This window comes from Thermobia domestica, chromosome 7 (genome assembly GCF_964235325.1).
Source record: "Thermobia domestica chromosome 7, izTheDome1.hap1.1, whole genome shotgun sequence".
NCBI lineage: Eukaryota > Metazoa > Arthropoda > Insecta > Zygentoma > Lepismatidae > Thermobia > Thermobia domestica.
In genome coordinates this window covers 66440071-66465145 of record NC_137460.1, presented here as the reverse complement: position 1 = coordinate 66465145, position 25075 = coordinate 66440071, and the positions used below count along the sequence as shown (strand labels likewise).

Genomic DNA, 25075 nt, shown 5'->3' with positions numbered 1-25075 from the left:
AAGCACTATTTAAAAAGTTTACTATTAACCATTTGGTTGTATTACTTATTTAAACAAGAAATAAATCTTAGTCATAAAAGTTGTATATGTAAACTTAACTAAATTATCCTAAAGTGTATGCGCGTAATACCACATAAATATGTAAGAACGTAGCTCGTATTTTACTGAAATTTCATCAATGACGAGTATTACTTCTAAATTACAGATTGCTATGGGTCATACTTTTTATGTTGTGCATCATCTTTACGTGTTTTCTCATTCTCAAATCGTGGCAGAAATTCCAAGAGAACCCCGTTGTTGTCACAATAGAAAGAAGTTATAATGAGTGGATAGTTCCTTTACCTGCTACTACGCTTGTTCCTCCGAAGTTTTTGGCACAAAGCTTGAGCAAGATCATTACTGGGTGAGTAGGAAAATGTAATAAGTCTTTAATGGAAACATATACTTTACCTTCGGAGAAAAATATTATGTAGCTAAATAGTATGATACCTTGTTTCTGTTTTTTTTTTTTTCAATTTTAATATTTCATATTTTCCCAATATAGGCCTACTAATTCTTAAATGTATTTTGACATACTCTAAACCTAAACTTATACTGTACACTATATTATAAACACATTTTGATATTGATTTTAAATATAATAATAATATTATAATTTAAGTAACTGTTATTAAATAAGTAACTGTTTTGGTATAATTTAACACAGAAAGGAAAGTCGGATTGCGAGACCTCGGGGCGCCATCTTGTCCCTAGTTTGAAATACAATCTGCGGCCCAGCGAGCTAAATCTATGGAGCTAAACATTAAATTACCTGTGATTAATTATATACATCATTTTTGATATATAATTATATTGCATGTTGCACTAAGTTGCTGTTAGTTATTTAAAGGATTATAGTTTTTATCGCTACAATATTCTAAGTTGGGGGTCGCGAAGCCTCAATGGTAGAGCGCTCACCTCTTGTGTATGGGGTCCCTGATTCTATCGCAGCTCTCGCCAAAAGGGCTTTGTTGTGGACAATAATCGTGTGTAATGAATGGTTTTCTTAGGGTTCTAGTGCTTCCTCCCATTTTTAATTCTAACTTTTCATTCATTACCATCGTCACCGTCTACCTTGGCCTCGGGGCATAGTCGTGGGACGTTAAACTTAGAGGAAAGACTAGGTTTAATTATGTTAAATATTTCGACTACTATCACGCAGCAACAACACCTTTTTAAAATGATTTGACAAGGTGGTGATGAAACATGAAGTTAGTTTGAATGAAATAAACTGTAAAATGAGTATTCTGGTTTGTAGTAGCAATACTTAAGAGAAAGGAGGATAGTACAGTAATTGTAAATTACGAATACGGTTTTCAAGTAAGTGAAAATATCAAACACATTCAAAATAATGCAGTATATTCGCTGTGTTAGTCAGTAATGTACATTTCGAACGAATGTTGAAAGGAATGAAAGCTGTATGGTCATATCCACTAATTTATGTTCATTTAGTTCGGTAAATATTTGTTTAGTTAGTATTAGTACTAGGAGTAGTAGTAGTTAGTATTCGCGGTTTTAAGTATCAGAAATAACGATGGTCAAACAGGAAACTGGCCCAAATCTTCAGCCTGGAATATGTGTTACACCCAATTTTGTGTGTCGAATGACATAAATATGGCTGGTTTAGGAGCTGGCGTTCAGTCCAATCTGCCAACTGCAAATTATGCCGAAACCCTAAATAAAAATATATTAAATTTGATAATGGAGCAAATGGAATTAAAAAAAACAGTATTTCCAGAAGATAAATCATATTCGTGGACTTTGGCAATACTATGTTGGCCTGTTGGTTTTTAGGTAGAGTGTAAGGATTTTGTTAGATTATTCCATACAGTAAACTAACTTTTCTGACATTTTAAACATGCCTCATCCGTTGCCTTACAAGGATATTTATAAATATATGTTACTCAATCAAATTTTGATTTTAAAATTGTGTATATTTAATATTTCCCGTTACATGCATTTCAAGCTTTTAAAGTCACTTATTCAATATGTCAAAATGCTTAGTGATATTTATTGTGGTAGTACCAATCTTAGATTTTGATTGAGTTAAACCTGATTCTCATTTATAGTTAATGAAGAATTATATTATTATATAAACTCTGTTATAAATCATGTCCTTAGACCAACCATTATCCTTAATCCAATAATTGTTCCAATTTCCCTTACCTAAAAGAGGGCGTAACCCTCTAACAGGGTGCTAGCCGTTGGCTAGCTTTAAAAAAAAATCATGTCTGTGAATTAGTCTTATGCTCTTATGACAGCTTTATCTACATAATTGAACTTATTACGAAAAGCTAGCACAGACATACTTCTTTATTTCTAAATTCCGAAATTAGTTCTGGAACTTCTGGGACCCGGACTTCGATTACTGCACGCGGCTTTACGTCACGTCTTTGAGCTTTTAGATTATCAACGTCAGTAAAGATTTTGATATAAAATATTAGGTAATTTCAAGAAAGAGACAGATCTGGGAATTTATGCAGTTTAGGTATTTCATGGAGTTGGTTCAGCATCTCTGTCTATCGTCATCATGGTCATAACGAAAAGTTCTACTCTTTTCAAGTTTAACACCGCCGAAACAGTGGGTGTTCCGCATAACCACTATACGACTAGTAAAGGACTACTAGTCATCAATACTCTTGTTTCCGAGGTAATAATTCACCACCAACAAGAACTATGTCAGGGTTGGAGCTTAGCAGTAATTAAAAGCATGTAATTGGAAGATTCATCCTTATCAGAACTTACCAGGTATGTGTTAGAGAAATCTGTTTGTGCTAGGCTGGCTTTCCAAGTGCATAAGGCAATTCATTATCAGACGCATAAACTCGCATTCAGAATTAAACTCTATTACAATTCCTTTACGTTTGATTTATGACATTTAATTATTGTACCTCTCGCAATACACCCCCAAACTAGTACTTAGAAATAGAAACAATTTCATATATCAACATTATGTACGTTAACACTCTATTCTTTGAAGGATATTTGGAGACGATAAGCGAAAGAAAAAATACTACAAGAATTTTTTATCTGAAGTAGCGCACGTCAGTGCATTTACATTCAAGAATTTCCTTCAGTATGAGGCCGATGGAACACTTGCAAATCTTAACTTAACTGAAGTACAAAATAAGGTAAGTTCTTGTTCAAGTACTGATTTATTTGAAGTTATTAAGTGAATTTACCGAAATCAAGTGCTATGACGAATTTCAATTGAAAAGTACAAATTTCTGATATCCTTTTTAAAAATAAGGTATCTCTGACGCCGTGACTATTTAATAAATTTATAACTTTAAATCATTAGATATTATGATCTCTATATCTTTGTATCTCTAAGAGTGTTTTGTGAATAAATAAAACATTTCTTTTCCTGAGACTATGAAAAATCTACTAATTGTATAACTTCAATATCAATAATTATGACTGGGAGATTTGAGCTAATTGTAACATTAAACTGTTTAAAATGCATTGAGTTTAATCTTAGGAATTATTACTTTCTAATTTTAGAAATTTAGAATTCCTTATTTCCACATGTCAGCTGAACTTTTATTTAACTTTTAAATGATTACTTCATGAAAAGCTAAGCTGGTGTCAGGAATCAAAATGTAAGAACCAGATGCACTTGAATGACTTCTAGGTACATTTATATTTTACGCTTGTAGATTATTCATCAATCAACGCAAAGAGAAAACTTTCTTACTATTAGTTATCCTGTTAAAAGACAGAAATTAAGATATTATGCAAGCAATTATGAAAAGACAATCAATACTGACAAAAACATAAGGTTTAAGCTTTCACGCATATTAGTTCATAATCATAAAATTTTAAGTGTAAAATCCCTCTGAAGTAATATCACTAACTACTGGCGTCTCTGGCATGTAAAATTTGGGGGGGGGGGCATCAAAGAAAGTGATTTAAATGGTACTACCTAGCCCCACCTGTTTATCATCTGCGATTCTATTTGTTACCTTTCTGCTTATCTTCACGGACTCCCTGAGGTATATATCAAGAACTCTGTTATAATCGTTTCACAGAATGAATATCATATTCCAAATAAATATAATTATTATTATCTATATGTTATTCTGTCGTTAGTAAATAAATTAAATTAGAATAAAATATTGAATATTTTGAACTTCAAAATATTGGATCACGCGTCCCCGTCGTCCCCCCGCCAGAGACGCCCGTGCCACTAACACAGCCAGAAGGGACGAAATTAAAGTTTCATTATGCATACATAATTACAGTAATATTTGAAAGTAATTATTTATCTATCCATTCTTCATCACAATATTTCGTGAATATAGTATCACAGGCCAAACAAGTTCTGACGTCTTGTAACGTGCTAACTACCCAATAAATGGACTTCCGCATGGTATTAAGAAACTACCTTCATATTGTAATTAATGCTGGATTTATAGGCTGTAAGTATACTAATAATAGTAATATATTCGAAACGGGCACGAATGTACGAGCATAGGACAAGACCAAAATTTCCAGAGAAATATATGGTCTCAATAAAAGGATAAATGACTAAAGTTATATTACTGGAATTAAATAACAATTTATACATCATAAAATCTCCGGAAATGAGAAGATCAAACAAGAACATGAAATGCAGTTGAAAGTTAAAAAAGGACCTGACAGAATGCCTTAAGGGCTCTAGGCTACAATTATCAATATCATTACACAAAATGATCAATATAATTACACAAACACATACACACACACACACACACACATACACTCATACTGACACAATTTACCATGAGCTGACACAGCCAGAGTGTGGGCTCTATTGTCGACAAAAGCCACCAACTTGTCAAGAGATGCTTGCTCATTGTTATTGAGCGAAACCTCCCTCTGTGTTCGCGATTTTCTGTGTTCACAGTGTGGCAAAGTAGGATGGCATCCTAGTGCTTGCACTGGTTGTTCAAGCTCTTATATACATAAGGATTTAGCACATTTCATTGTGATGTCGTTTAACTTGCGCAACACTACTGATGATTCCTGGTGAATTACTCGTTGCGTGATTACAAGTTTGAGATTTCACAATTTCGCGCATATTGCGATACCGCTTTTTTCAAAATTCCTATGCGTCTTTGTATATTGCTATCCGTAGTTTGAACTGTCTGAAGTACAGTAGTCTTGATTATTCGAGCTAATGTTGACCGGATCTAACTCAAATAAGCAATAACTCGGTTAACACGGATGGATACATAGAAAATTTTGTGCAGTATTTGTTATTATTCTTTAATGATTTACGTTTTTTATTACTACTATATTTATAATTTTTATTTAACATACAGTATCATACATACAAACGTACGTAAGTAAAACACAATACAAATAAGGCACTGTTTAGCATACACAAATAATTCTTTTAAAAGAAGTTTTTCGTAATTTTCTGCTCCATTAAACTGTTTCGTTTCTTGGCCGCTAAATTGCACAGACGTCGTAACATTATAATATCAGCTGGTGCCGTGTCACCTTGCTGTTTGACTCAGAGCTGTACCTACTTGATCGTGATCAAATCATTCGTGTGACTGATTCGTTCAACATTTACCATTTTATTTTCATCTTCGTCATTCGAACTGTTATCGTGTGTCACCAAATTTAGAATGGTCTCATCAGAAAGTTCATACTGTTTATCACCTCGCATCCAACCACTCACATCTTTCTTTTGTTACTACCTCTGTAACCTGTAGCCTGTTTAAGAAATCTACTAATTCTACATCATTTGAAGATTTTTGGTTTTATGTCATCCTTGTGCTATCAATATTTGGCAAAATATGGTTCCAGCTTTTTAGAACGATAGATTATTTCACATTATCCCAAGATTCTGTCTGCCAGTAAATGACGTCTTTTACATTAACCTACTTTAGGCTTTCGACAACTGTATTGTTATTTTCTAGATCTTCCAATAAATATTTCCAAAGTCACACTGAACAAACAAAATGTGGCCACGTCAGGTGTGGACGTTATCTTTACGCCAGCTCCACTTGTGTTTTGTTTAATTTTCGTTGTAACCAGATTAGGTTTTAAAATATGTTCCTCCTTTGTTTCGATTAAGCTCGGATAACACGGAACCTCGGTTAATCGAAACTCGGATAATCGGGACCACTGTAGTTAAGATAGTTGTTTTTAGGTACTGTGATCTCTGCGTACCATATAATTTATCATTATTATGTACTGGCGTTCCAAAAGCATCGTGAAAAGACAAACGTTCAAATAAGTTGCTTGTAAATGTAAACAGCTTTATCTGTAGCAATTTCACTTCACTTCGTTGCAGTTCCGAAGAGGACGCTGAAGTATCTTGCGGAATTTCTAGATCTCTAAGTGCCACACACATTTGCACTATCTTATTATCAATCTTCGACAACTCCTCTTGTTCTTCCTCGAACTGTCCATCCGTGGAGATGGCCGCAATGTCTTCCAGGTGCTTTGAACAATTCCGTCGGAGTTCCTTGACTTTGACTTGATGCACCACAATAGCACTGATATCTGTTGCTGTTAGGCGGCAACTGCTTTTTCCGCGAGCGTTTTCTTTTTTTCTTTTTTTGTTTGAAAGTCCGCTTCTTTATCACTAAAGTCTCCATGATGGTTCACAAAAATCACAACACTGTCAAAAGCATAATGGTCAAAACGCATTCATTGTCTCTCATGTCACTTTCTGAACATTTTCTCCTGCGGCCCGAACAGGACCATTAAAATGTGTGCATCAAACATAGGTATTCTGGTTTGCACATATGAATAAATTTGTAGTAAACACAGAGTTTGTCATTAAATATGTTTTAATGAGGTCTTATTTTAAAACAATGTATTAACAAATAAGTGGACTGTATGTTTTAAAAGTTCTAAGTGTAAAATATGATTTGATTTACACAACACGAATACACAATTCATGAGAAAGGCAAGATGGATACATTATAATGTTTATCCATTCAGCTTGAACTTGTCACAAACACTGCTTGGCAGGCCCAAATAACACTGTTAAAAGCTTAGAGTTTGAAGTTGAAGAAAACTTAAACACAGAACCCTCTAGCGGACTACGCGATATTACCGCATATTTGCAGTTGAGGGTAATTTTCCTGAATAATGTGAAATACCATATAATTGATATCACATCCAATCCATGACTTAATCACACGTCATTGTTTCTCAACACATTTTTCAAACATTTTAGGATTTGTAAAACCCTCTCAGCTTTACAGCTGGTATGACTGTATGTGTATGAATTCAAGTTCTTAAGTTTATTCTCAAAACAGTATTTCAGGAAATGTTTAAATCTATCAGGTGTTATGGTACCTCTAAATACGAAAATTTGAAAATCTTGCTCTGGCTTTTCATTGGTGTCTTTTGTGCTAGTAAACCCCTCCACCCATTAATAAATCCAATTAAGAAGCACATGATAGAAGAACTCATGTGTTCAACAACACTTTTTTCCTTCTAATATTTGTTCGAAAATATATGCTAAACACAAAAATGTCATCCATCCGAGGAAGAGAAACGACATACGCCTAATAGTACAATGGTTCGAGACCCATCTGTTAATTATATGTAATAGTGAAGGAACCTCATGAAGTCTACCAATATTGCAGTCTTTGTTCCGGCGCGTTAAGATAAGCTCACACATATTTTTCACAAAGTACCGGAGCCCACGACTCGATCACAACCTCGTCGAGTCTAATCATTGTTGAAAAGCCCGTAGAATCCAGGGAGGGGATATAGTTTCAAAGATGTTTAAATCAATTTTACGTGTTGATCTACCAGTTCAACTACTGGTCCCAAAAGTACGTGTTAGTTGCAATTTGGGAGCCAGATCAAACCCCCAGCAGGGTACCAACAAGATTTTACTTTAGTTCTTTTCCTACCATTTATACCTAATTTTAAGCGCATTCTTAAGCCGCGCTAGTTATGTTAAATAGAAACCTCATCGCCACTTCATTTACAGGGGCTAAGTTTGATCTCTACAGGCTATACTACTAACACACATGAACGATATTTCAAAAGCTTATATTAAAAGATCATTAATTCACGTATACGTCATTAATTCAGGCACCATTTTGTAGCATTATCTTTAACTAAAGCAAACATTTTTTATTCTATAGAATTTTGAACAGTAAAATGACACCTAGGTTAAATAGAGTTCTTTACTTTTTTCTATCCTACTTCATATTTTTATACCTAAGTATAAGCTACATATCAAGAAGAACACGGGGGTACCCAAAAGAAACGGAATTATTGTGTAAAAGCTATACTTTCAAACTTTTTACAGAACAACTTTATCCGCTTCAAAATACTCTCCATTGCAACTAATACATTTGTTCCAACACTGCTTCCACTGTTCGAAACATTGTAGTCATCTTGAGAAATAGCTGACAGCTCCTACCTGTTTTTCTCCTTGACCTCTTCAATGTTGTCAAATCTGTGTCCTTTCATGCCTCTTTTCATGCGTGGAAGTAAGAAAATGTCGCACGGAGCGAGGTCAGGCGAGTAAGATGCGTGAGGCGGCGGAACCATGTTATTCTTAGCCAAAAACTGGCAAACAGAGATGGCTGTGTTTGCGGGTGCATTGTCGTAGTGGACGAATCAGTCTCCTGTCTGCCCCAACTCGGTTTTTTTTTGTGACGAATACTGTTGCGTAGTCTTCTTAACACTTCCAAATAAAAGGTTTGATTGGCCGTCTTACCTGGCTGAACAAACTCTGAATCAGAAAGAAGACGAAACAAGAACACAACAGCGCTAGCAAAAACACTCACTGCAGATGAACACAACAAGCCAGGTAAACAACACAAGCGGCACTGAATTGACAATGAGTTGCACTATATACGCCTAGCAGCATAAATGCATACTACAGAAGCTCCGCCCATCACAATGCTATTCCGGTTTCTTTTGGGGTACCCCTTACGTATGTTTTAGCCACTTTAAACTTAAAACGTCTTAACATAGTATATCGTAAACTTTAAATCATTTTTGTTAACTGATTATAGAAAAAATCGTTTTTGGTAATGTATTGTTTCAAAGTATATTAAGGTTTGTTTGTTTTAGGTCCAAAAGCCTCCCAAAGTTACCGTAATGGATATGCAAACTATGAACCCATATAATGGTTACGTTCTTAATACTATTTATGGCCCTTCTATTACATATAACTCTCTTCTGGCTAAAATTGTAAGGTAAGACAACTGTTTCTATGTTGGCTTTTAGTCTTCTCTGATTTGTGTTATACTTTCAAATTTGTAACATTATTTTCACTAACGTACTTTATCTTCCATATAATCATTGCATCATTTGTGCAAAAAGTGATAAACTTTTAAAATATCAAACGAGGAGCTTACTTTCAAAATGCAGTTTGTCCATTATGTTTCGTTTCGAGAAATTCACGAAAAACGTGTATCTCAACTATCGATATACCTGGAACGAAAGTTGTTGGCTATATTTGGAGATATCGATGATAGAAGTAACCAGTAGAAAGGAAAATAATCCTGCCTCAAGAATAAAGTGACTTACGGAGCATTGTTGTCTGGATAAGTTGCATTTTGACCCAAAGTCAAGGACTTGTTGCATTTTGAAAATAACGTCAAGTGAGTCATAAAACGTAAGCTGAATAGCCTTTCAACCATTGACTCTTCTGTTCGGATGATTATGTTACCTCTATTTTAAAGATAAGTTTGTACGTTTTGTACATAAACATTATGATTGTTATTATCTTTTTTATAGTAATGTTTTTTATTGCTACACAAAGTTAATATACCGAAATCGTACAAATAGGCTACAAGATTCAAAAACACAAAAGAGGTGATTGATATAAAAATGCTTCAGTGGCAAATACATGTTTTCCGTGAAAGTAACATCAATGTCTGTGTAAAAACTAATGTTACTTATTGAGTATAACAAAACTTTTACATCTCCAAATGCGAACTCCCAGGTCATCATCAAGGCAATTACATTCCTCTTCTGGATTACATGTTGTAGTGCCAACCTGTAGTATTTCACAATACCATTTTAACTTTTCAATCTTCAACCATTCCGTTCCAAATTGGAGGTTAAGCAATTTCTTGACATCGGCAATCTTTTCTGGCTTCAAATGGCTCTTGCATTAAAGTTCGTCTGGTTCCTGTACAGATGCCATCCGTTTTCCTCTCCGTAATACTAAGGAGAATTGTTTGGAAGGATCATCAAACCTGAACGTGGGTTCCATTTTGATCAAGAGCTTCACATTATCTGTTTCAATGTCCTTCGTCAATATGATTCTCTTCACTTCACTGATGCCGTCAACTTTCCTAAAATATTCGGTCAACTGCTTGTAATCTTTCACATTCCAGTTCTTAATAATATATCGCACCTTCCCCGTTTTTAAATATATATTATTATAGTCCTCAGGCAGTAATATTTCTTCATGTTTTTCAGTTCTCTTTCAACACGACCGAAAACGCGATCTGCAGGTAGGTATGAATGACCACGCACTGGAAAATGCAACACAATGCGTCTAATGTGAGAAGGTGCCCATTTGAACAATCAGAGCAGAAGTGCGTGTATTACAGACGTATTTTTATTCTGTCCCGAGCAACCATCTGAAAATAAGCGCATACAAAAACTGCACACATCACTTGCTGGAGTACCAAAACCAATGTTGAATTTTGTGACGAATATCTTACGAAAAAACTCTCCGTTACCTTATAATCAACCTCTACACTTTCATTGTACCAGTTCCACAATTTTCGTATGCTTAATGTGGATGACACATAAAGTCTTTTACACTTCTTTCTAGAATAGTGACATTCGTTTGCTTTCAGTTTTGATATAAACTCAATCACCTTTAACCTTTTACCTGTAAATTGTTTCGTTTTTCTATCCCTTCCTCTTCTTTCGCTGATCGGGTCCCCCTTCATCATGGTTTGCGCAATAGTCAAAATTCTCCTTTAAATTACACCAAATAAACTGACGAAGAACGATGCACACACATACTTCAACCCCTTTGAAGTTGGCACACGATAACGCACGTGAAGTTGATTTGGTCTCTTCTTTTTCGAATGTCTCTTAGGATTGCTTACATGTAAAAATGTTGAAAGGAGTATATCTTGCTCCGTTTTCTGTGGTCGTTTATATATTTTCATATTAGCTTGCCTTAAATCGTATGCTGGTATGCTTCTGCATTGAAATCGCTTGTTAATGTGACTGCATTTTGGTTGAAAGTTCATTAGATGTGGATCCTGGTCTACATACTTTCGTTCCTTTTCCTTTTCTCTCTTACGTCCTCTTTTCAATTTCTTTCTGCTGCCTTCACTGCATTCACCAACAAACACATTTCCCTCCATCTTACAGTTTCCTCCGCACAGCCCAACTACTGCGACACAACAGTATAGCTACAGTGTTGCCAATAACCTACACCATGTGACCAATTAATTTATTACGCAACATATGGACAAGCTGCAATTTGATTGTTTAACCCGAGAATAGCTTTAAAATATAAAGGGACAAGTTGCATTTTGCAACAATTAAAGACAAATTGCTTTTTGAACAGAAACTGTTGACGGACATGTTTCAATTTGAAGTATACCCCCATTTTTAACCCGCTATAGCTTCGGCCAGAACAGGACTACTTGCATTTTGTTGCTTTTATATGGTGTAAAGTCTCACGGAAATGCCATTTCAATCAATAACTCATTTTTTAAAGAAAGTGGACATGTTGCGTTTTGAAAGTAAGCTCCTCAAATTGTATAATCAGTTATCATCTACGTCCTACATGACCACAGAATACGTAACGCTCAGGGCCGTGCTGGGATACTAACGAGGGCGGTGGACAAGTACACGAAAAGGACGCCCATGTAAACGTGAATACGTATTATATATATGTAGTGTAACTTAATTAATATAGTAAACATCAGGAGGCGATTCCTGTCTCCGACATGAAACGGACCTATGAAAACCCGAAAATTTTCGGAAAAATATAAAAACAAAATGTCGGATCGAAATCGGGTAAAAGAGAATGTCCATTATTTTTAGTCGTAGATTCCAATAGTGTATAATCGAACTAGTGCAGTGGCAGTGCAAGGGTAATTCCCAAAGAAAGTGGAATATTCCTTCGAGTATTTTTATCAAACATTGAATGAGGAAAATGAACAACGATCAAGCACAAGATTTCAAACATAATAGTACAGCGGTGGACACTTCTAAATGGTACACCTTAGCCGTAAATCTCCATATGGCTGTACCATTTAGAAGTGTCCACCTCTGTACAATTAATCAAAAGTAATAGTACATCGTTCAAATTAGAACACTTAAAATTCGAAAGAAAGAGAGATATACCAGATTGTGTTTGATCTATTTTGTCTCAGTCAGAATAAACTCTCGAAAGAAGAACTTAAATGAATAGAAGTCTTTTAACGTATCACAATTATATATTCTAGGCTAGTGGTGACGGATGACAAATGAATGGCTTCCTGTCCAAGTTAAGGGTGTGTTAAAGTGGAAAAAATTAACTTTGATCCAGATTAGATGTTATAACAACAGTGCATAGGACAGTGAGATGGCGAAAGATCACGTATGATAAACGAGAGTACAAGGGATTCTTCACATGACAACAGTGATTCCTACAAATTATGTGAATAAAATTTGGGCGAAAGTACTGCATTAAACCATTTCCTCTTCGTAATACGTAATTCCGTGGAAGATAATAATTCCGAGCACAGAAGCAATGAAACTCGACGAAACACAAGCTGTTGCGCGTGTTGCACAATGATACAAAGAAATACAGATTCAAACTACCGATTTATTCTGTTTCGTACAAAGCAGGGCAACTGTGAATTACTCAGAGATACCTTGTGTAGTACGTGTGCAACGCGGTATGTGTACACGAGACTATTGTGAAGAATAACAGTTCACAGTCTGATATTATCGACCGTTGACCGCTTTGCAAAGATGACATCGACGAAGAAACTTTTTCGGCGTCCGGTCAAACACATCCGAAATTTCGGAGATGATTATTAACTCGAGCAACAAGTTCTTCGGCAGTCGTGGCTGGTGTTGTATACAAAAGCCGTTTCAACCCCTCCCCCTCAAAGAAAAAAACAAATCGAGTGGCGTGAGATAGGGTGAACGAGATGGGAGTTCTTAAGTTGACATAACCACAGCAACAGGACATGACGTTACTTAATGTCGTCACTACCCTGGAGCACTTAATGCGCAGTGTATCCATAAGCAAGGCAGCTCTGTTGACAGTATTACTGCTGAGATAATATGCCAAGGTGGATTATATTTTAAGACATACCTGGAATTTGTTAATGTACTGGTGGACAATAAAAAACACATTATGTTGTTACAGCGGTTGTGTGAGTTGCGTTTTACATTCAACAAACGAACAAGATTATACACAAACAATGCACTGAATAATGCGTAAATAATTGCGGCTTGTCCCATCAAAGGCGGGAAGAACGCCGGGATTTTTTTTAAATCTCATTTCGTGCTGCGCACTGATACGTGTATCAAGATTGAAATTTCAGGTTTTCTCAGTTATGTTCTATTTTATAAGTGTACTGACATTCATGATATATCAATTTGTTTTAGCACCGAATCAGCTCTTGTAGGTTTAGTAAGTGTTTTGGAGTGGCAGAAACAGGATTAAGAATACGTGGACATTTTTAAAATTACAATTTACAGATAAAAGGTGTTAATTCAGAATGAAAGACAAATTTTTAGGGAATTTATTTATGAAGACGCAGAATACGTAAGTCATCTGTGAACATAGATACAGCAATAAGATGTTGCTTTAATTCTATGAAACTCTCCATAATGGCGTCATTCCAGGGCTGCAAACTAATGTACAAGGGACTTGAAATATGACTATTTCGCTGCCTGACCTACCCTAACCTAACTCGAACTACTACTACTCAACTACTACCATTACTGCCTTACTATACTACTACTACTACTGCTACTAGCCTATTATTATACTATCATTGCTACTACCAGGGCCGAAACCAGCCACAAAGGTTTGGGAGGACCGTGAATATGTTACGGGGGCCAAGTCTTTAAAATTATCTTATAAATATCTAAATTGTGTTTTTTGTATTAATAATAAAATTTTGAATTAAAGTCTGGAGGGGCCACAAAAAGTTTAGAGGGACCTGGACCCCTCTGGTTGCGGGCCTGGCTACTACTAAACTACTACTACTGCCTTACTACTACTATACTATCATTACTACTATTACTACTACTAAGTGTGCACCCATAATTTTTTTTTAAATGTATTGAACAATTATCTCTTGTAGCGCCTCTCAATTTTACCTGTTCCTGGTGGATCACTGGCATGCGCCAACACATGTACAGTCTAGAAGGCGTGATTACACTATTTTCATCCAAAAATGTGAGTTTCAAACTAATATGAATTTGTCCACGTTTTATTTATCTGAACTGCGGAAACTGCTCTATCCCAATTTAAGGATGCACATTAACACTGATGTAGTAAAGTAATTATGCAGCCTATACCTAAGCTACACGAGGTTTACGTTTACGCACCCACCGTTTCAACTTTTGAAGTATTTCGTTTTATTAGCTTATTGACGTCGACCATGCCCTAGACGCCTCATGGACAAAGTCGCACATAGTACGAACTATTCGCAAAATCAAAGTAGGCGAATCACTTATCGACAATTTTCGCATGTATTACTGCCTTAAAATGGGGAGGTCCTTAAGTGACATGAATTCCCGCCTATATCTGTGTGCGTTGTGGATTACACGCACAACATTTAATGCATTTATCAAGAAATACTGAACCCACAGGTTCAGCACTTACATAACTGCATTACTTATGAACAAGGGCGCCCATCAAGGGGGGCAAGGTGGAGCGATTGCCCCCTAAGAGGAAATTGTACTTGGGAATACTGAAAACCCAATAGAATTTTTACATTACTTACAGCAAAATTTGAAACTATATTTGAAACATCGTTTATACTTGCCCCCCTTGGAAACCACAACATGGGCGCCCTTGCTTATGAACTGCACACTAAGAAAAATCCGTTCTCCGGACAGCGGTATATTGTACAAATATACAAAATCCTCTTGCTTACTACAGGAATCAGTATGGAGCATATGTTATCCATATGCTACATACGCACTGCCCTTAGATGTTACATCATGCCATTGCAGGATGTCTGACATCTAACAGTTTTCCGTATATCACCTATGTTACATTCTGCAGCTATATTCTATTCTACTATGGACATTCTGCGTCGATTTGTATGTGAGATACTGACCGCCTATCAGGGGCGGATCCAGAACCGACTACTTGGGTGGCGGTGGGTTGTCATACTGCTACTTTTAAGGGCTCCAAACTTTGGGATGGGTTTTATTTATATATATAAAATAAGAAAGTTTCCTCTTCTGGGGGGAGGCGATCGCCCCGATCGCACCCCCTGGATCCGTCCCTGCCGCCTATATTGTTTCATACGGAAAGTACGTATAGATGGAACACTAATACGGAAAGTAAGTATTATAAAACATGCGTTTTCAGTTATACGTTTGCTGTACGTTAACTCCAAAAACTACAGGAATTACTCATGTAACCTACCGTTTTGAGTACTCTACCTACATTTTTTTTGAGTATGTGCTTTGAAAACTAGCCATATGTCGGATTACTGGGAGAAAGCATTTTTTGTTGAAAATTATTGCTGTTTTCTTAAATGTTTTTGAGGTTAATCTACCTAAAGCCAAACACACCACTAACTAAAGAGTTTCAGACAGTATTGCTGAGCATGAGTAGTCGCTAATTCTCTCGCCTTTGGTCCTGGGCTCGATTTCCGGCAGGGTCAGTCGGTCGAAAAGGTGTCACAGCTTTTTCAGGCTAGCTATCCTAAATGAGGTTTTTCCTGGGATTTCCTCATCCACACCAGGTAAATGGCGGGATGGTATCTAATTTACAGCCCTCAGTCCGCTTCTTTCCTTATCCGTTCCTTATATCCCTCCCCCGTGCCGTGATTGTGTGCTCGCCGAGGATGTCATCCCTCCAACCTGACGTGCTTAAGGCCATAGATGCCGGTAATGGCCATGACTTGTATCAATAAATAAATAAATAAATAAATATTGACGAGCGAGCGCTAGCAAGCGAAGTCGGGTTAGAACGCCGCAATGCACGTTATATTTGTCCATTCTAATTAATAGCAAATCGTAATTGCAAAATTTTCCATTCCGCACACGGCATTTCCAGTCTGCTCAGTTCACAAATTACTCACATATCATTATCAATTATCTTTCCGCAACATAAACTCATTCCACCCATAAACATTGTATTTTTACGTAGTTTTGGTCCCCGTAATCCTACAGAACCCGAGATATATATATATATTACATACTTCTTTCGTAAATTTTGCAAATTCAAGCTCATAAAATAGGACAGCACCATCGTTTTCTACATACAGTAAACGTTATATAATTTTTAAAAATTAGTAGTACAGTCCTCTTTTACACGCAGTCGTTCGTTTAATCATAAATTACTGTTTTTATGTTTATGTATTCTACACCTGCATCCATTTATCCAGCGCCGTAACTTAGATTGTTTTCTTGGGAAGGGAGTAAGCATTAATACGCGTATTTGGTGCTCCTAGAAAAAAGTTGTTTCTCTAATCTTGGGCTCCCTCTTTCCATCTTTCTCTTACTCTTTATGGGCCCGGGTCGTTAGTTACACCTTTGATCCCGTTCCATACATGACAAGAATTAAGGGGGCAATATTGACAAATATCAAAGCCATACAATAAACATTACTTCTAGGCCCCCTAATAGAAACTTTTTTTATTGAAATGGGCCCACGACTCATTTTTGTTTTATTTACCTTTTATGTGTTGTTTTGTTTATGTAATATAGTGAACATATTCGATGCTTCATTTATAATTTCATGTTCGTATCGTATACGGAGTAAGAAAATGTTGTCTTAAAATGGGTCCCCTCGAACGGCGGAGAGCTTCTTTGGGGAAGCATTTGCCCTCTCCCTCCTCAAGTTACGGCCGTGTCACTTATTACATACTAGGCTGGTAGCCAGCCCGAAAATCTAGGGGAAGCCCGGTAGAAGTTTGGGAGGGAGTCCCGATCCAAACGTATTATAGTTAATCATCATATTATAGCTCAGCATACAAATTTTTGACTAGAAATTGGCGACTAGAAATTTAGAGCTAGCGACCAGTGTTCAGTAGGAATGGTTTCTCTTGAACTCACAGGGCAGCGCATTTTCTGTTTCGTAAGAAAATAATTGTCACTGAGTGAGAGAAAACACGAAGTCTTTCTTTGTCAAACCAAAGGCCGTTTGGGGGGAAGGGACATCTCAATTTGTACGTGATAGATACTGTCGACCATTATTTTTGGATTGGCGAGTGCGTCTGACTTTGAAATTTTGCACCCTGTTATAGTTCATTTGCAAGCGTACTGTGAAAATTTTAGAGGACCAGTACCGTAAAAATTTAAAGGGGCCAGTCCCCTAGACCCCATGGATAAGGGCCTGTCACATATTAATATGATGTAGACCTATCATTAATTTTTATGTCAATTATATATTGTGGATCTCCAAATTTTTGTGGCAACAAATCTTTCGCGGAGCATATCATCAAATATCGCGTGTGGAAATGCTATGTTTTCATTCAAATATACAAATATCTCTTTAAGTATATTACTTCATTAACAGATAATCATTTTTAAACATATTTTCTTTACCGGTCTGTTACTCTAGTATAAAATGAATAAGTTGACACCAAATCAGTTGCAAACACTGCTCAACTTACTATCACATTTAGTGACGTCATATTGTGTGGTGCTCTGGTTTTGTCAACTTAAGATCTCCCGAACGAGATGATCATAACTCACGTCCTTCTCTTCAATCTAACAATCTGGGAACGTTTCATTTAGATAGTCTGCATATTGCTGTCAAAATGTGCAGATGCACTGTCATGCTTTGTTTCACATCTGCTGTCTTATGTTCAAAGGCACATGTTCTAACTATTTTGGGAGAAAATAACGTAAAAATAAAATATACGTACTTCCACACAGGCGTGGTAATAAATATCCACACCACAAAATTATCCAACATACCGAACCATATGCTCTTACTAAATCTCTGCTGCTTATCATTCACTAGAGTTGCATGTGGATTTTTACATCCTACATGTGGCTACTGCTACAGGACTGTCTCTGATCACTCTCAGTACGCTGTCTTGTAGCGGAAATTGAAGAGACCCTATCTCTAAGACGAATATGGAAACTTGGACAAAATACAGGAAAATATAATCTCCTTTGAGGGTCACTGTCACGATATAAACGCCTCGTCTCTGGGCTACTACCTCTTGCTTCTCTATAAATGAGGTGTAATGTGGAAAATTCCTTGTACAGTCGTTCAACACATATGATCTTTGCATTTTTTGATACTACATGTTATGTTTCTTTACATGTTTCTTTACATGCACAATAATTTTAAATCTAATCTGGATCAAAGTTATTTTTCTATTTTCACACACTTGTAACTTGGACAGGAAGCCGTTCATTTATCATCCGTTACCATCAGCTTAGAAGATATAACTGTGATACGTTATAGACTTCGTTTCATTTAAATTCTTCTTCCGAGAGTTTATTCTGTGCTGAGACAAAAAAGATCAAACACAATCTGGTATATCTCTCTTTCTTTCGAATCCTAAGTGTTCTTTTAACTTGAACGGTGTACTATTATTTTTGATTGTTGAAATTTTGTACTTGATTGTTGTTCATTTTCCTCATTCATCCTTTGATAAAATACTCAAAGGAATACTCCAGTTTCTTTGGGAGTCACCTTGCGCCGCCACTGCATTATATCCGACTATACACTATTGAAATCTACGACTAAAAATAATGAACATTCTCTTTTACCCGACTTCGATCCGACGTTTTGTTCTTGAGATATGGCTGTTTGTACATTTTTCCGATAAATTTTCGGGTGATCAAGGCGCCTAAAGGAGGAACTTTTACATCCAGGTTGGTGTATACCTTTCGTTTTACCTCGGTGTCAGGAATCATCTCTCGACATTTGTTATATTAATTAAGTTATACCCTGTACATATATGGGCGCCATTTTATGTATTAAAACAACCAAATTTGTTTAGTAAGGTAAATAGCTAAACTGCGAAATTTTGCTTACTAAAGAAAAACTTTTTAATTCTTGTGATTTTTTTATCAATCAATATCGCTATAAAAACCAGGCACTGATAATTCGAACACTGCTCTAAACCACACAGGAACAATCAAATTTGTAAATAAAGAGCTTTAAAAAAACTCGAATTATTTAAACTGCGCAATATCGATTGCGCTTAGCTTCGGAAAGTGTTTTTTGGCAATAAATGAGTAGCAGCACGAAATACTTCTATATTATCTTACCAAGTAGACCTACATGTTAATTGCTTTACTGGCTTTATACATATTTTTTGAAACGTGATTGCACTCTTTAGATGTTCTCTGCCAATAGCAACACTATAAATGTATGATAAGAAACTGGTATACAGAAGAATTTAAAGATTTTTTATAATGTGATATTTCGCAGAATGCCTTTTATAAGGGTGAATTTACTATACAGAACTGATATACAGAAGAACAACTAAAAACACTTATGCATAATGTGATGCTTCGCAGGGCGCTCTTTGCATAGGGCGCATTGTACCCTTCACAGGTTCTTTATCAACAGTAATAATATGTATTTGTTATGCAGAATTGTTGCTATACAGAAGAATAAATAAAACTCTTTTATCTTAGATGTGGTTTCGCAAGGGCGTCTTACGTAAAGGGCGCATTGTACCCTTCACAGGTTCTTTATCAACAGTAATAATATGTATTTGTTGTACAGAGTTGTTGCTATATAGAAGAATAAATAAAACCTTTTATCTTAGTTGTGGTTTCGCAAGGGCGCCTTGCGCAACGGGCACACTGTACTCTTCACGGGTTCTTTACCAACACTAACAGTATGTGTTCATTGTACAGAATTGTGCCGTACAGAAGAATAATTAAAACAGTTTACCTTTGATGCGGTTTCGCAATGGGCGCCTTATGTAAAGAGCACACTATATTTATCACGGGTTCTTTACCAATAACAACCTTAAGAATTTACTATAACATAATTTGAAAGTTTATTTAGGTCTATAATGTGATGTTTCGGAGGGCGCACCGGGACATGTCCCGGTGTCCCGGTGGGCCAGCACGGGCCTGGTAACGCTGCCACTCGAAGAAAAATTTAGCTTTCTTCTCTTTTGAAATGACGTTAGTTAGATGATTATCCATTTATAATATGTAATAAATTTACATAGAGAATGAAATATACCTGTTTAACTTTCAAAACTGACATTTCAATCAGAGGTGAAATGTTACTAGAAATCTGGGATCAAGTAGGCTACATTTGTGACATTTTTTATAGTCGACTAAATTTAACGTTTCTTTTAGCACAAAGGATTTTTTAGACGTAAACTTACTCTTTGAGGAAACATTATTCGAAAACAAACCGATAAGATTAGTAACGTAACATTTTACTCGTGTTTCTCAAAACTGCAGTTAATAAAAATGTACCATTTAAATATTGCAAGCTATAGGTTGAGGATATCAAATGTTAAAATGTCTTGTTTAATAGAAATCCTCAAATCTATCAGTAGTAATAGGGTTACTGAAGATAAAATGACATCAAATAAGCTCAAGATTGGTAAAGTTTGGAAGTTAGGACCATGTTCTTTCTCTCGGTCGTTGCTCGGTAGTTTGCTTGCGTGCTTCTAATCTTTTTTTTTTTTTTTTAAAAAAAAAAAACCTGAGCCAAATAATATACTGGGCTAACGTGCACTTCTGGCAAGAGTATATTATATTAACTTTCCCGAAATTATGCCTTTTGAATACTCTCTTTCATGATTTCCATGTTAAAAATATTGCTGGAAAGAATTAAACAGTTGTTTCTCTTCTAAAATTATCAACTAGTCTTCTCCTAAAACTTTGCCAGAAAGTTTATTTAAAAATCTTGTAAATTTTATTTTTAAATTTTAGTTGCCTGTCACCAGTTTCAAAAGTACTCATGTCCAATGCGGCAAGAATCACATGCCCAAGTACACTCTTGGGAAAAAAATTGTATGTAAAGATTGGTATATTTACATTTTAGATGTTGAATACCAATTTCGAAGTTTTGCAAATGAGCGTACATGACCAATCCAAAATTTTAGGAAAAATTCCAAAATGTAATGGTCTATACTAGTAGTTACCCAGTACGAACCAATTTGTCTTGTAGCCCCATAGAATTTCTAGCGAAACTATCAGAATTTAAAAATTATGAAGCACTATATACTTGATTACAATCAATTTGTGACATATTACGCCAGTCAACGCCTACAATGGTAGCAATAATGCTTAATAGATTCATTGCTTCATAGAAAATTGTAGTCTCATTCTACTATAATTCATATCATTATTATTAATAATAAATCAAGTATGTCACAATTTTGTATTCGTTCAGTAAAGCGTGTAGGCATTAAAAAAATTGTTGGGAACCACTGGTCTATAAGTTCAAGTTTTAGTATGTAGTATTCATGCTTTATAAATATTTGTCTGTAATGGTATATATCTTCAAATGTTAGATGTTTGAACCAATATTGAATGTAAACCAAACTTTTGTAAGGTGATCTACTCACATTTTTTGTAATAGCTTGTTTGTAAAAGTTTGAGTTTAAATTTCAGATGTACTTCTGTCAAATATTGAGAGTTTACTTACATATTCCATTCAAACTTTTGAGAACATCCGCTGCAATTACGTATTTTCAAATTTCAGTTGTTCGTCACCACTTTAGAATGATCACTTTTCAAAGTTTGGGAGGTAGTAATATTTCTCTCTAACATATTTTGGTATTTTCTGGTCCCTAATGGTTTATTTAACAATGTCTAATGAATTCCTATTAAATTTGAGTAAAAGGAAGTATACTCCCACTCAAACGTTTTGGTTTACAAATTGTAGTCATATTTTGGCTTATATCTTTACATTTTAGTTTTTGAGTATGAATTTCGAATTTAGCTCTATCAATCGTTTGAGTTCACGCAATGCTCTTTTCAATTGTTAGCATGTTTATACTCTGAAGTTAAATATATCACGATTGCAAAGTAAAATCCAAATTTGTGCATTTCTCGACCTCGTTTTATTCATTGATGTGTTTCATTTCGTTCGAAACGCTGCATATAATGTAATTTCAAATGTTAAAGTAATTAGTCATAATGATTTATACACAAGTACTTAATAATGGACACACATCTTTTGATGGATCATTGTACGTATAGTATATAAGGTTACCAACTACAAGTCTTTATTACTGGAGGTCCAGCAGCCAAAAATGCATAGTTAAAAATAACTTCGGAAAAACTGCAAACATGTATGATTCAAGTGCAAATAGTAAATCTGTTCCGTAACTGAATTATTCAGTGGTGTAAAACAACAAAGTGGAAAAAGTGGATGGTGCAAAAGAAAGTAAAGTGTTTCAACAGGCTATTTCTACTTGAATCTTCTTGCTAATAATTAAATCTTGAGCATTAACGTAAGCTAAACCCTTATTTTGGCTTTGAAGTTTCTTCAAAATGAAATTAAAATAAATATAACGATTCAGCAATTTTAATATTGCAGTTCAATTTACCTTTATTGGCAGAAGTTACATTTTTAAAATACGGATAAAGCAACTAACATGATTTGTGACTAGGTATGCTCTTTTTCTTCTTCCACAGAGTAAAATCACTGTATCTCTAAGCACTATACAACTCTTTACTACGTATTTAAATTAATAACATCTTAGCAGAATGAAAGAGTCTTGGGGAATAAAAATGTAATTTTGTTTTTCCTTTTCCATGATTTCAAAATTATAGTATTAATAAAATTTTTCAAACGAGCTTTGTTTCGCAGAATGTTACTTATTATTGCATATACAATTACAGCAAATTAATATTAATCGAAAAAATACATTTCAATATATACTTTTTAAAAATGATTCTTCGCTGGTGTTTACAAAATTTAACTTTTTGTAACTGTGGCTAGTAATGCCAACCTGAAACGTTACAAAATCCCATTTCGAGAGGCAGAAATTCCCATTTTGCTCTTGAATTTCCCACGCTATACTAATAAAATTAACTTAGACTTAGAATAAACTTAGAAACCATGAACAGTGAAATCAGTGTATACCAGTCATTTTCTTCAACATATGAGTGAATGATCAAAAAAAAAATGATTTTCTACGTTGATCAAACATCGTATGAACACGCATTTTCTTAATCGAAAGAGATAAATACATTTTTGTTGAGTCTAGTATTTCCATCACCCTTTTGTGCCATGATCTTCTACTAAAAATAATTAAACTATATAAATTTTATAGCTTAGTCATTTCGCATGGAATGCTTTGGAAATTGACGTTTCTAATTTTATCTTCTTTTGTTAATGGTGTTATTTCTTTCATTTTTTCTTTTTTTTAAATATCGGAGTACAATTAACGTTCTTTGCCAATTGTTTTTTGAGATTCTGAAGTCTCAACATAAATCACTTTAACACTAACCTGCATTTTGTACTATCAACATTTGACAATTAGCATTAATTTCGCGTTTATTAAAGACTAAATTGTCTACTCGCCTACAGACAATTTTGCTGGTGTCAATGGAATAGATATGTAAAAAAAACATAAATCCTGCCAATTTTGACAAAAATTCCCTTTATCCCATTGCAAGAAATTATTGTCAAGAAACTTCACAATATGGGACTTTTCCCACGGGTTGGCATAACTGAGTGTGTCACAGTCTCAGATTCCGTCTGTTGTTCATTTGTTGTTTATTTTCTTTGTAAGGTCTACCGCTCACTGGCAACATTTTTTCAGGCAACTATCTTGTTGCTCTGGCTAAATGCGTTGAGTCTTATGGGAGTCCGCTCACTGCGGCGACGGCGACAGAAAAGTTGCCAGGGACCTCCTAGCCGAGAGAGAAAAAATAAATGTTTTCTACAAGGTTTTTCACATAACAGCTCGTTCCATGTGTAGCGCATGAAAAGAAGTGTTGGCAATGAAAGCTAATACATGTATGTCTTTAATTAGTGATAAAGACAATGAAAAATTGAGGAAATAGATAAACTTCCAGCATTATATAAAAAAAAAAGTTTGCAAGAATATTCAGATATAAATTGAAAGAAGAAATTGTGGAAACAAGTGTGTTTCGCTATTGTAAAAAACTGGAATAAGTTTTCGAGACAAGAAAAAAAATAACACAGGACTCTATTGCATTTTGAAATGAAAATGAAATGAAACCTTGGAGTTTTGTTCCATGGTTATGCCGGGTAGGCTAAAGGAGACGGTGATGATGAGAATGAATAAAATGGCAAGATGAAGAAAATGGGAGGAAATGTGAAAACCCATTCACACCGTGTTGGTCCACTACAATCCCCATTTAGCGCGAGCTGTGATTGGACCAGGGACCCTATGTACCAGAGGTGAATGCTTTACCACCGAAACCTATTAGATTTTGAATCTTATATCACAGTACAGCTAAATGGACCAATGCCATTAGACGGTCTGATTATTATTAACGATTATATTACAGATAAATCAATCTAGTACACACATAGCACACGCTTACCTTAATGTCACTACTAGCTTTTCTTCACGTGGCACAGCTAGTCTGAAGTTTGTGTTAATCTTTGTTCTTGCGGTGCTACTAGAGACAACAGTTCATCAAAGGTAATCACATTCATTCTACAGTAGCTGAAGAACTTCGAGGGATAATTGCGTAAATCATAATATAGCGTGTAAACGTTTCCCTTTCTCACTGTATATAAAGGATGTACCCAGTATTTCTTTTTTTCTTCTTAAATCCAACATTAGCGCACAAACAAAAGCACATTCCAGTCCATCGTACTGTGTCCAATCCCGCCAAATTGTGAAATTAAATGCCCGGTAACTTTTCTCTTGCTGTCGCCAGTGAGCGAGGGTGTGACAACAAAAATGTTCTAGTTATTGACGAAAAGTTACCTTTGCTCAAAATTGGTTAATCTCCACCT

The 25075-nt window shown here is 35.4% G+C and overlaps 1 protein-coding gene across 1 annotated transcript in view; it reads left to right on the top strand.

Annotated features, from left to right (window-relative positions):
• Nucleotides 1–25075, top strand: part of LOC145689209 (uncharacterized) — a 46612-nt gene that overhangs the window by 785 nt on the left and 20752 nt on the right. Inside the window, exons 2-4 of the mRNA XM_081763345.1 lie at nt 206–403; nt 3020–3170; nt 9088–9212. Coding sequence (XP_081619471.1) covers nt 206–403; nt 3020–3170; nt 9088–9212 — 474 coding nt within the window. The remainder of the gene's footprint in view (nt 1–205; nt 404–3019; nt 3171–9087; nt 9213–25075) is intronic.